Source organism: Coregonus clupeaformis, unplaced genomic scaffold (genome assembly GCF_020615455.1).
Source record: "Coregonus clupeaformis isolate EN_2021a unplaced genomic scaffold, ASM2061545v1 scaf1533, whole genome shotgun sequence".
In the NCBI taxonomy this organism is placed as follows: Eukaryota; Metazoa; Chordata; class Actinopteri; order Salmoniformes; family Salmonidae; genus Coregonus; species Coregonus clupeaformis.
Window position 1 is genome coordinate 77,658 of NW_025534987.1, and position 13,826 is coordinate 91,483.

A 13,826-nucleotide genomic window follows, 5' to 3' on the forward strand; every position below is an offset into this window, starting at 1 on the left:
ACGTCTGTTGGTGATTAGTCTCCCTAGGCAGACGGGTTACCTCCCACTTTAACCTCTTAAGGATCGGAGCCTTTTTTTTTCAATTTTCGCCTATAATGACATACCCAAATCTAACTGCCTGTAGCTCAGGACCTGAAGCAAGGATATGCATATTCTAGATACCATTTGAAAGGAAACACTTTGAAGTTTGTGGAATTGTGAAATTAATGTAGGAGAATATAATACATTAGATCTGGTAAAAGATAATACAAACCAAAAAACATGCTTTTTTTTTTTCATTTTTTTTTCATCATCTTTGAAATGCAACGAAAGGCCACAATATAATATTGCAGTTTAGGCACAAATTAGATTGTGGCCACTAGATGGCCGCAGTGTTTGTGCAAAGTTTCAGATTTATCCAGTGAAGCATTGCAATACTGGACTATTTTGTATAAAGTCTGCCCAAATGTGCCGAATTGGTCAATTGATACATTTTCAAGTACATAACTATAGAGAACATACATTTTGTATTACCATATCATTTTTTGTAAGTTTACACACTCCCAGGAATGTTATACATGATGGATCATTAGCTTATACACTAACTTTCACACATCTAGATGGCCGGGCGGGGTGGGAGTGGAGCCAGAGACAGCAGGGGTTCAAACTGTAGAACCAAGTTCCTACATTTGAATATAAAAATGGATTTTATCAAACAAAACCATGCTACATTTCATCTTTGGGACCCTTAGGATGACAAATCAGAGCAAGATTACTGAATGTAAGTACATTCAGAGGTGAATGTATCAAACCAGTTGCCGTGATAGGTTTTTTTGTTGTTGTGCACTCTCCTCAAACAATAGCATGGTATTCTTTCACTGTAATAGCTACTGTAAATTGGACAGTGTAGTTAGATTAACAAGAATTTAAGCTTTCTGCCAAGACAGTCTATGCCTGAAAGTTGCTGTTACTTACAACAGTCATGCTAATCACATTAGCGCAAGTTAGCTCAACCGTCCCGTATACGGGACACCGATCCGGTAGAGGTTAACAATGTTCCATCATACACGCTCATGGTCTGAGAGCTCTGACACTGGTTGGTGACGACAGAAGCCTGAGAAATATTGTCACCTCATTATTGTTGGAATGTTCCCCTTTTGTGTATATAGACTTGTATGTAAACAGTCAAGGACTGCTATGACGACTTCTGGTTTGAAATTAATTGGCCCATCCAGAACTCTCGTTATAAGTTAATTAACTGATTTCAAGATAGCAGCATTATCACCTTTTCATTCATTAGTTTATAGATTTTTTTTGTTTGTTTCTAGTCATTACCATATTTTAATGATGAGTAATGTGAACGCGCGCACAGAGTTGATTCATGAACGTGTGATGAGATTGATGCAGTTTGCTCTGTGGTCTCTGTCTACTTTGTCCCCCTTGTCAAGGCATTGACAGACACTGGCTCAGAGAAGTATATGGAGGTACAGTTTCTAACGTGCATCATGTCTAGGTAATGGTGTGAGACTAACCACGTGACAACAGCACCATTTTGAACACTGCATTCAGTCAGTTGGTCAAATCTAAAGTTTTGGCTGTTCAATGTGTGTACTCATGTTTGGATTAAAGTACTAATCATGCAAGTGTTGAATTGTAGTAGGGGTTTGATTTGATCACAGAAATGCTGTACATATTTTAAATACATTTATTGTAGAATGCATCCACAGTTGATTTAATGTATTTTACTAATCATGTAAGAGTTGCATCGTCAACAGAATGTTTTTGGCAGGTTTGATAAATGGATTGTAGAAGGCATCCACTGTGAAATGGAATGAGTGTTTCCTGTTCTGTGATGTTACTGTCTGTCTTTCACAACCTGACATAGAGAGGGGGAAAGAGAGGGGGAAAGAGAGGAGGAGGAGAGGGGGAAAGAGAGGAGGAAAGAGAGGAGGAGGAGAGGGGGAAAGAGAGGAGCAGGCGAGGGAGAAAGAGAGGAGGAGGAGAGGGAGAAAGAGAGGGGGAAAGAGGAGGAGAAAAGGGGAAAGAGAGGAGGAAAAAGAGGGAGAAAGAGGAGGAGGAGATGGGGAAAGAGAGGAGGAGGAGAGGGGGAAAGAGAGGAGGAGGAGATGGGGAAAGGGAGGAGGGGGGAAAGAGAGGAGGAGGAGAGGGGGAAAGAGAGGAGGAGAAGAGGGAGAAAGAGGAGAGGGAGAAAGAGAGGGAGAAAGAGAGGGAGAAAGAGAGGGGGAAAGAGAGGAGGAGAAAAGGGGAAAGAGAGGAGGAAAAAGAGGGAGAAAGAGGAGGAGGAGAGGGAGAAAGAGAAGAGGAAAGAGAGGAGGAGGAGAGGGGGAAAGAGAGGAGGAGGAGATGGGGAAAGAGAGGAGGAGGAGGAGAGGGGGAAAGAGAGGGAGAAAGAGAGGGAGCCATCAATTTACAACCATTACAACCATCCCTTTAGAACCACTTTACAATCATTACAACCATCACTTTAGAACCACTTTTCAACCATTACAACAATCATTGCAACCAGTTTACAACCATCATTTCTACCAGCTTTTCCTGCTGAGAATGAACAGTACTCTTTTTTTATTTTTTTATTTTGCACTGGGTTTTCGAAAAAATTTTAAGGTGTTTTCTAAAGTGTTACGTTAAGTCATTGAAATAATTTAATCTCATAACAGGAGTGAACATCTTATAATGGCCGTTATTGACATGGCTCTCTCTCTCTCTCTCCCTCCCTCTCCATCTCTCTCGCTTTCCTTCTCTCCCAACCAAAGGAGATCAAAAAGTTCATCAAGGCTACATCTGAGAAAATCAAGAAGACCAGGGACAAATACGGCATCAACGATAATGGCACCACAGAGGTAGGCCTTTTTTATCCTTTTATATTTAACCAAGTCACATTGACAATGACATCTCTTTTTCAAGCAGTCCTTCCAGGATTTAGCAATTATCTTTATATTATGCGTGCACTTGCAAATTTGACCAATCACTGCACTGTTATTGCATAAAACAGTAAGATCAGTGCAATATCACCACATAAAACTGTCTAATCACCACACTACAAAATGACGGCTCGCGATTTTAACCGATCACTGCACTTTTACTACATAAAATGATTCAATCAAAAAAAACGTTTTCCCCATCAGAGCTTTTTCGGGACAATTTGGACAATAAAACGCCATTGCCTTACTTGACTGTGTAAATCCTCTCTCTCTGTATCTGTTCATTAGACTATCTCAGTGTAAATCCTCTCTCTCGCTCTCTGTATCTGACCTTTAGACTACCTCAGTGTAAATTAGGGCTTTCCCAAACAAAAACAAAAATCTTGTTTCGACCGAAAGTCCTCTTCTTTCGACCAATCGATTAGTTAACATTTTTAAACATGTATTTTTCCATATATAGACACACCCTATGTGTTTTAATAAAATCAACTATATATATGCATTGAGCTTATCCAATGCTTTAAGCGCAGTTTGATGAAATAAGACACAAATGCCTCAAGAGGGAGCCAGAGATCAAGATAACCAGAAGGAAAAAACCTTAACCTGACCCAACCATCCTCCTCCCGCTCCGCCTGGCTTTCACAGATTCTGGCTTTACTATCCTGAAGTTGCCGGTTGTAGGCTACATGAGGAGTCGGAAACCTTTCTCATGTGGAATGCCAATTTCTTACAATTTCTTCCGATCTGCGTGCCAGTTATGGTTTTGATATGCACATTTTCGTGGAACAGTTTTATTTCATTTTTAATAACGTCTTCGTACCTCAAAGTCATTGCCATGTGGTTAATCAAAATTCTATCCAAATCTAAATGAAAATGATACAAACCTAAAACGTAATTTATATTGCCATTGCCAACTATGTAAAAATAGCCTACATAAAGCCAACAAATGAAAACATTGCAGCCTGCAAATATCCTGATAAAAAAAAAAAAAATCCTGTAAATCATATTTGCGCAAGGGATAAAAAGTAATCAGGTAGGCCTATTTTATGAAGTTTCCACTGGATCAGAGCATTAAATTTTTCCCTTTAACGCTGAGTGGTTAATCGAAAGGGAGAGCGCTGGAAAGATTTTTCAAATACACTACCGGTCAAAAGTTTTAGAAAACCTCAATTTTCCCAGTTTTTATTGAAATTCACACAGTTTTAATGTCTTAATGTACTCTGAAATTAAAGCATAGAACAAATAAACAATTGGAGACAAAAAATAAATAATGGAATCGTTTTGTTTAACAAATTGTAATCTACATTTTTGAATCATCAAAGTAGCCACCTTATGGTTTATATACAGTGGGGGGAAAAAAGTATTTAGTCAGCCACCAATTGTGCAAGTTCTCCCACTTAAAAAGATGAGAGAGGCCTGTAATTTGCATCATAGGTACACGTCAACTATGACAGACAAAATGAGAAAAAAAAATCCAGAAAATCACATTGTAGGATTTTTAATGAATTTATTTGCAAATTATGGTGGAAAATAAGTATTTGGTCACCTACAAACAAGCAAGATTTCTGGCTCTCACAGACCTGTAACTTCTTCTTTAAGAGGCTCCTCTGTCCTCCACTTGTTACCTGTATGAATGGCACCTGTTTGAACTTGTTATCAGTATAAAAGACTCTCAGATCCACCTCTACGCAGACGACACCATTTTGTATACATCTGGCCCTTCATTGGACACTGTGTTAACAAACCTCCAAACGAGCTTCAATGCCATACAACACTCCTTCAGTAGCCTCCAACTGCTCTTAAACACTAGTAAAACTAAATGCATGCTCTTCAATCGAACGCTGCTGGCACCCGCCCACCCGACTAGAATCACTACTCTCGACGGGTCTGACCTAGAGTATGTGGACAACTACAAATACCTAGGTGTCTGGTTAGACTGTAAACTCTCCTTCCAGACTCACATTAAGAATCTCCAATCTAAAGTTAAATCTAGAATCGGCTTCCTATTTCGCAACAAAGCCTCCTTCACTCATGCTGCCAAACATGCCCTCGTAAAACTGACTATCCTACCGATCCTTGACTTCGGCAATGTCATTTACAAAATAGCCTCCAACACTCTACTCAGCAAATTGGATGTAGTCTATCACAGTGCCATCCGTTTTGTCTCCAAAGCCCCATACACTACCCACCACTGTGACCTGTACGCTCTTGTTGGCTGGTCCTCACTACATGTTCGTCGTCAAACCCACTGGCTCCAGGCCATCTATAAATCACTGCTAGGCAAATCCCCGCCTTATCTTAGCTCATTGGTCACCATAGCAGCACCCACCCGTAGTCTGCGCTCCAGCATGTATATCTCACTGGTCATTCCCAAAGCCAACACCTCCTTTGGCCGCCATTCCTTCCAGTTCTCTGCTGCCAATGACTGGAACGAATTGCAAAAATCTCTGAAGCTGGAGACTCTTGTCTCCCTCACTAACTTTAAGCATCAGTTGTCAGAGCACCTTACCGATCACTGCACCTGTACACAGCCCATCTGAAATTAGCCCACCCAACTACCTCATCCCTATATTGTTATTTAATTTGCTCTTTTGCACCCCAGTATCTCTATTTGCACATAATCTCTTGCACATCTAGCATTCCAGTGTTAATACTATTGTAATTATTCTGCACTATAGCCTATTTATTGCCTTACCTCCATAACTTGCTACATTTGCACACACTGTATATATATTTTCTGTTGTATTTTTTGACTTTGTTTTTTTTACCCCATATGTAACTCTGTGTTGTTTTTATTGCACTGCTTTGCTTTATCTTGGCCAGGTCGCAGTTGTAAATGAGAACTTGTTCTCAAGTGGCTTACCTGGTTAAATAAAGGTTAAATAAAAAAATTCACCACCCTGTGAAGTTCATCATAACATATTTTCATCTGTAGCCTAATAAACTGCATGGTTTCCTGAGTCGTAGTGGGAGACCGCACACCATGTCATCGCGTGACTCCAAATTTACTGCTATATGATGGTTATTATATCAATTTTTGCGCATAAAATCATCTCCACCAAAATGTCTCGCATAATTAATTTTACAGACAGAAAAACATATCACGTTGTCTAGCATATTTTGTTTTATCGACATAAGGAAAGTTTACCGAAACATTTACCGTTTCCATCAGGCCTGTCTATCTCAGTGTAAATTCTCTTGCTCTCTCTCTCTCTCTCTCTCTCTCTCTCTCTCTCTGTCTCTCTGTCTCTCTGTCTCTCTGTCTCTCTGTCTCTCTGTCTCTCTGTCTCTCTGTCTCTCTGTCTCTCTGTCTCTCTCTGCTCTCTCTGTCTCTCTCTGTCTCTCTCTGTCTCTCTCTGTCTCTCTCTGTCTCTCTCTGTCTCTCTCTGTCTCTCTCTGTCTCTCTCTGTCTCTCTCTGTCTCTCTCTGTCTCTCTCTGTCTCTCTCTGTCTCTCTCTGTCTCTCTCTGTCTCTCTCTGTCTCTCTCTGTCTCTCTCTGTCTCTCTCTGTCTCTCTCTGTCTCTCTCTGTCTCTCTCTGTCTCTCTCTCTCTCTCTGTCTCTGTCTCTCTCTGTCTCTGTCTCTCTCTGTCTCTGTCTCTCTCTCTGTCTCTGTCTCTCTCTGTCTCTGTCTCTCTGTCTCTCTCTGTCTCTCTCTGTCTCTCTCTCTCTGTCTCTGTCTCTCTCTGTCTCTGTCTCTCTCTGTCTCTGTCTCTCTCTGTCTCTGTCTGTCTCTCTCTCTCTCTCTCTCTCTGTCTCTCTCTCTGTCTCTCTCTCTCTCTCTCTCTCTCTGTCTCTGTCTCTGTCTCTGTCTCTGTCTCTGTCTCTGTCTCTCTCTCTGTCTCTCTCTCTCTGTCTGTCTGTCTGTCTGTGTTTCAGCCCAAAGTTCTGTATCAGTTGGACCGCATCACTCCCAGCCAGCTAGAGAAGTTTCTGGAGACCTGCAGGGACAAGTACATGAGGTACTGTGTCTGTGGTGATCACTGCTCACAGGTGGTTGTGTCTGTGGTGATCACTGCTCACAGGTGGTTGTGTCTGTGGTGATCACTGCTCACAGGTGGTTGTGTTTTAATTGAGTGATAAGTAACCTTGCTTGAGACTTGGAAGACTTGTGTTCGATCCCCAAGCAAATGCCTAGGAGAATCTTGGAGACCTGGGTTCAAACCCCGGTAGGACACACTATGCCCATTGATCCTATGTCTCAATCCTATCCGTCTGAAAACGTTTGTTAGCTCCCCATGCTAATGCTTAGGCTTTTAGCTCAGCGGGTCGACCCAGGTTTGAACCCCCGGTAGGTAACACTTTGCCCATTCATCCTAGAGCTCAGATGGAGCCGGGCTCGGCAGTAGGAGCCCTCTGTGCCCAAAGCATTGGGGAGCCTGGTACCCAGATGACCCTGAAAACCTTCCACTTTGCTGGGGTGGCTTCCATGAACATCACCCTGGGGGTCCCACGCATCAAGGAGATCATCAACGCATCCAAGAACATCAGGTGGGTGGGAGTCGAAGCCCTTATTAAAGCTCCTTTTAAAATGGCTTAGGACAGGGGGATTCAGATCTGAGCCTGGAGGTCCGGAGTACTGCTGGTTTGCTGTTCTACACGATGATTCATTGTACCCACCTGGTGTCCCAAGTCTAGGAAGAATGAAAATCAGCAGTGGAACTGGCTTCCAGGTCCAGATTTGAATGGACCTGGTTTAGGATGGTCAGTCAACATCAGATGTGAGTCAGAGCTGGACTTGGAGAGGTCTCTCTTAATCCTCTATCTTTTTCTCTCCAGACTGTTATAGTAGATTGATCATGAAGGCTCATTATTACAAGTTACCCTCTATCTTTTCTCTCCAGACTGTTATAGTAGATTGATCATTGTTACAAGTTACTAGGAGAAGTTCAGATTCAATCAGTTTCACCCTGAAGCGTAATGCTTCAGGGTGAAACTGGTCCTCTGTAGCTCAGCTGGTAGAGCACGGCGCTTGTAACGCCAAGGTAGTGGGTTCGATCCCCGGGACCACCCATACACAAAAATGTATGCACGCATGACTGTAAGTCGCTTTGGATAAAAGCGTCTGCTAAATGGCATTATTATTATTATTATTATTATAAAAACAGAAATATAAATAGTTTTCGGCCAAATCCTCCCTCGTCTCCCTGAACGGGAATAAGTCCAGAATGGCATCCTATTCCTTACATAGTGCACTACTTTTGACCAGAGCCCCATATAGGGAATAGGGTGCTGTTTGGACGCAGCCGGGGTCCTTCGGAGCGGACCGCCGTGTTCCATTAGCTCTGATTGGTGTCTGCTTCCACATGACTAGACAGACAAAAATGATCTTCCAATCACAGTGCCCAACCATAATGGTCCCCCTGTCCGCCGGGGGTTATTCTGCTCCGTGTCCCAATCACACGGCTCGGAGAGAATCCTGGAGAAGGAATGAGAATACACCTTAGGAGAGGAGGGAGAGAGAGAGGGAAACGGAGGGAGAGAGAGAGGGAAACGGAGGGAGAGAGAGAGGGAAACGGAGGGAGAGAGAGAGGGAAACGGAGGGAGAGAGAGAGAAGGAAACGGAGGGAGAGAGAGAGAGGGAAACGGAGGGAGAGAGAGAGAGGGAAACGGAGGGAGAGAGAGAGGGAAACGGAGGGAGAGAGAGAGGGAAACGGAGGGAGAGAGGCTAAATCTCAAACCAATTGCCTCACACAATGCCAAGCGTTGAGCAGCACCCATTTTAAATGCCACTCTTTTCAGAATGGCACAAACCTAAAATGCTTATTTTGTCTTCCCTTCAGCACACCTATAATCAGCGCTCACTTGGATGTGGACGATGATGCAGACTTTGGCCGACTGGTGAAAGGAAGGATTGAAAAGACCCTTCTGGGAGAGGTAGCTAGCTATTCAACATGTACAGTGGAGAAAAAAGTATTTAGTCAGCCACCAATTGTGCAAGTTCTCCCACTTAAAAAGATGAGAGAGGCCTGTAATTTTCATCATAGGTACACGTCAACTATGACAGACAAATTGAGGAAAAAAATTCCAGAAAATCACATTGTAGGATTTTTAATGAATTTATTTGCAAATTATGGTGGAAAATAAGTATTTGGTCACCTACAAACAAGCAAGATTTCTGGCTCTCACAGACCTGTAACTTCTTCTTTAAGAGGCTCCTCTGTCCTCCACTCGTTACCTGTATTAATGGCACCTGTTTGAACTTGTTATCAGTATAAAAGACACCTGTCCACAACCTCAAACAGTCACACTCCAAACTCCACTATGGCCAAGACCAAAGAGCTGTCAAAGGACACCAGAAACAAAATTGTAGACCTGCACCAGGCTGGGAAGACTGAATCTGCAATAGGTAAGCAGCTTGGTTTGAAGAAATCAACTGTGGGAGCAATTATTAGGAAATGGAAGACATACAAGACCACTGATAATCTCCCTCGATCTGGGGCTCCACACAAGATCTCACCCCGTGGGGTCAAAATGATCACAAGAACGGTGAGCAAAAATCCCAGAACCACATGGGGGGACCTAGTGAATGACCTGCAGAGAGCTGGGACCAAAGTAACAAAGCCTACCATCAGTAACACACTACGCCGCCAGGGACTCAAATCCTGCAGTGCCAGACGTGTCACCCTGCTTAAGCCAGTACATGTCCAGGCCCGTCTGAAGTTTGCTAGAGTGCATTTGGATGATCCAAAAGAGGATAGGGAGAATGTCATATGGTCAGATGAAACCAAAATAGGACTTTTTGGTAAAAACTCAACTCGTCGTGTTTGGAGGACAAAGAGTGCTGAGTTGCATCCAAAGAACACCATACCTACTGTGAAGCATGGGGGTGGAAACATCATGCTTTGGGGCTGTTTTTCTGCAAAGGGACCAGGATGACTGATCCGTGTAAAGGAAAGAATGAATGGGGCCATGTATCGTGAGATTTTGAGTGAAAACCTCCTTCCATCAGCAAGGGCATTGAAGATGAAACGTGGCTGGGTCTTTCAGCATGACAATGATCCCAAACACACCACCCGGGCAACGGAGCCACTCCCGGGCAACGAAGGAGTGGCTTCGTAAGAAGCATTTCAAGGTCCTGGAGTGGCCTAGCCAGTCTCCAGATCTCAACCCCATAGAAAATCTTTGGAGGGAGTTGAAAGTCTGTGTTGCCCAGCGACAGCCCCAAAACATCACTGCTCTAGAGGAGATCTGCATGGAGGAATGGGCCAAAATACCAGCAACAGTGTGTGAAAACCTTGTGAAGACTTACAGAAAACGTTTGACCTGTGTCATTGCCAACAAAGGGTATATAACAAAGTATTGAGAAACTTTTGTTATTGACCAAATACTTATTTTCCACCATAATTTGCAAATAAATTCATAAAAAATCCTACAATGTGATTTTCTGGAGAAAAGAAATTCTCATTTTGTCTGTCATATTTGACGTGTACCTATGATGAAAATTACAGGCCTCTCTCATCTTTTTAAGTGGGAGAACTTGCACAATTGGTGGCTGACTAAATACTTTTTTTCCCCCACTGTATATAGCTACTCTACAGGTAGCTAGCTATTCAACATGTATATAGCTACTCTACAGGTAGCTAGCTATTCAACATGTATATAGCTACTCTACAGGTAGCTAGCTATTCAACATGTATATAGCTACTCTACAGGTAACTAGCTATTCAACATGTATATAGCTACTATACAGGTAGCTAGCTATTCAACATGTATATAGCTACTATACAGGTAGCTAGCTATTCAACATGTATATAGCTACTATACAGGTAGATAGCTATTCAACATGTATATAGCTACTCTACAGGTAGCTAACTATTCAACATGTATATAGCTACTCTACAGGTAGCTAGCTATTCAACATGTATATAGCTACTATACAGGTAGCTAGCTATTCAACATGTATATAGCTACTCTACAGGTAGCTAGCTATTCAACATGTATATAGCTACTCTACAGGTAGCTAGCTATTCAACATGTATATAGCTACTATACAGGTAGCTAGCTATTCAACATTTATATAGCTACTCTACAGGTAGCTAGCTATTCAACATGTATATAGCTACTCTACAGGTAGCTAGCTATTCAACATGTATATAGCTACTCTACAGGTAGCTAGCTATTCAACATGTATATAGCTACTCTACAGGTAGCTAGCTATTCAACATGTATATAGCTACTCTACAGGTAGCTAGCTATTCAACATGTATATAGCTACTATACAGGGACAACATGTCACCACTGTAATGTCACCCTTTTCTCCAGAACATAATGAGTCACACAGTGGAATGATTCCCACTCTGCAGGTGGCTGTGCGTTGTGCTGTTTTGAATACATGTGATTCTGTCGTCATGATCAGGCACTACAGTTCAAGGGTACACGATGTGAAAGAAATAAGAATGCATATGGATCACTGCAGTTCCATCCGTGGTTCCATAGAACGCTGACAGGCTCTCACATTCTGCCAGAGAAACCAAGGTTAAACAAGTCTAACTTAGCTGACATCGATCAGTGTTTCAACTGTCACTTCAGTGTAGAAGTGGAGGACGTCCCTCTATGATTATTGTAAACACACTGTTTACTGTATACATACTGTGTACTTGAAGATAAAATAACACCGTTCTGCCATTTACAACAGCAAATCAATGTTTGCCGTTTTGACTTGTAAATGATTGAGTACATATCAGCCTCTCTCCCTGACAGATTTCGGAGTACATTGAAGAGGTGTTTCTGCCAGACGACTGTTTCATTCTGGTCAAGCTGTCACTGGAGAGAATCAGACTGCTACGACTAGAGGTACCAACATAGAAATACAGCCACTATTCTGTTCATTCTATTGATTATGCTATTCATTATATTTCTATATGACTATTCTATTAATTATATTTCTAAATGACTATTCTGTTCATTATATTTCTAAATGACTATTCTATTAATTATATTAATCTAATTATATTTCTATATGACTATTCTGTTCATTCTATTAACTATATTAATTATATTTCTAAATGACTATTCTGTTCATTATAATTCTAAATGACTATTCTATTCATTCTATTGACTACACTATATATACAAAAGTATGTGGACACCCCTTCAAATGAGTGGATTCGGCTATTTCAGCCACACCTGTTGCTGACATGTGTATAAAATCAAGCACACAGCCATGCAATCTCCATAGACAAACATTGGCAGTAGAACGGCCTAACTAAAGAGGTCGGTGACTTTCAGCGTGGCACCGTCATAGGATGCCACCTTTCCAACAAGTCAGTTTATCAAATGTCTGCCCTGCTAGAGCTGCCCCCCGATCAACTGTAAGTGCTGTTATTGTGAAGTGGAAACGTGTAGAAGCTACAACGGCTCAGCCGCTACCAAGTTCCAATCTGCCTCTGGAAGCAACGTCAGCACAAGAACTGTTAGTCGGGAGCGTCATGAGATGGGTTTCCATGGCCGAGCAGCCGCACACAAGCCTAAGATCACCATGCGCAATGCCAAGCGTCGGCTGGAGTGGTGTAAAGCTCTGGAGCAGTGGAAACATGCTTCACCATCTGGCAGTCCGACGGACAAATCTGGGTTTGGCGAATGCAAGGAGAACGCTACCTGCCCGAATGCATAGTGCCAACTGTAAAGTTTGGTGGAGGAGGAATAATGGTCTGGGGCTGTTTTTCATGGTTCAGGCTTGGCCACTTAGTTTCAGTGAAGGGAAACCTTAATGCTACAGCATACAATGACATTCTAGACGATTCTGTGCTTCCAACTTTGTGGCAACAGTTTGGGGATGGCCCTTTCCTGTTTCAGCATGACAGTGCCAAAGTGCACAAAGCGAGGTCCATACAGAAATGGTTTGTCGAGATCGGTGTGTAAGAACTTGACTGGCCTGCACAGAGCCCTGATCTCAACCCCATTGAACACCTTTGGGATGAATTGGAACACCGACCGCGAGCCAGGCCTAATCGCCCAACATCACGCCCAACATCAGTGCCCGACCTCACTAATACTCTTGTGACTGAATGGAAGCAAGTCCCCGCAGCAATGTTCCAACATCTAGTGGAAAGCCTTCCCAGAAGAGTGGAGGCTGTTTTAGCAGCAAAAGGGGGGACCAACTCCATATTAATGCCCATGATTTTGGAATGAGATGTTCGCCGAGCAGGTGTCCACATACTTTTGATCATGTAGTGTATATTCATTCTAATTCTACGTGACTATTCTGTTCATTCTATTGACTATATTCATTGTATTTCTATATAATAGTTCTATTCATTCTATTGACTATATTCATTCTAATTCTATGTGACTATTCTATCAGTTCTATTTGTATGAGTATGAACTACTGGGAGGGCTGAAAGGAAATTAACTGTTTTGGTTTCAGGACATCTGCCTTTGATCTTTATCAGGGGACATTTTAGAGGAAAAGGTTTCTTAGTCTTCTTCGTCCCAGGTGGACAAAAGGTTTCTTACTTAGTCATCTTCGTCTTGAGATCACTCTGTATTTAATCACATCTTGTGCACTGTCCCATGAGAACATTTTACATTTTAGTCATTTAGCAGACGCTCTTATCCAGAGCTACTTACAGTTAGTGAGTGCATACATTTTCATACTGGCCCCCCGTGGGAAACGAACCCACAACCCTGGCGTTGCAAACCTTCTCTTCCAGCTCAGTTTCAGCCACCACTGTCTGTCGCCATGTCGTTTTTGGCCTGTCTTTATCGAGAGAAAAGTTGCTCTTGAGAATTTGAATATTTTAATGTGATTTATACTTTATTGTTATAAGAATTGAGACCTCGATAAAGCTACTGTAAGATCAAAAACAGAAAGTTATAGTATTTATTTCCAACACATAGCTCTGGGTTTCAATGTGTTATCAATCAATCAGATGTATTTCATGAAGCCCTTTTTTCATCAGCAG

The 13,826-nt window shown here is 42.2% G+C and overlaps 1 protein-coding gene across 1 annotated transcript in view; it reads left to right on the forward strand.

Annotated features, from left to right (window-relative positions):
• Positions 1 to 13,826, forward strand: part of LOC123487216 (DNA-directed RNA polymerase III subunit RPC1-like) — a 69,029-nt gene that overhangs the window by 49,237 nt on the left and 5,966 nt on the right. The window contains 5 exon segments of the mRNA XM_045218374.1: positions 2,754 to 2,840; positions 6,799 to 6,881; positions 7,240 to 7,410; positions 8,703 to 8,796; positions 11,623 to 11,715. Of these exon segments, the coding sequence (XP_045074309.1) occupies positions 2,754 to 2,840; positions 6,799 to 6,881; positions 7,240 to 7,410; positions 8,703 to 8,796; positions 11,623 to 11,715 (528 nt within the window).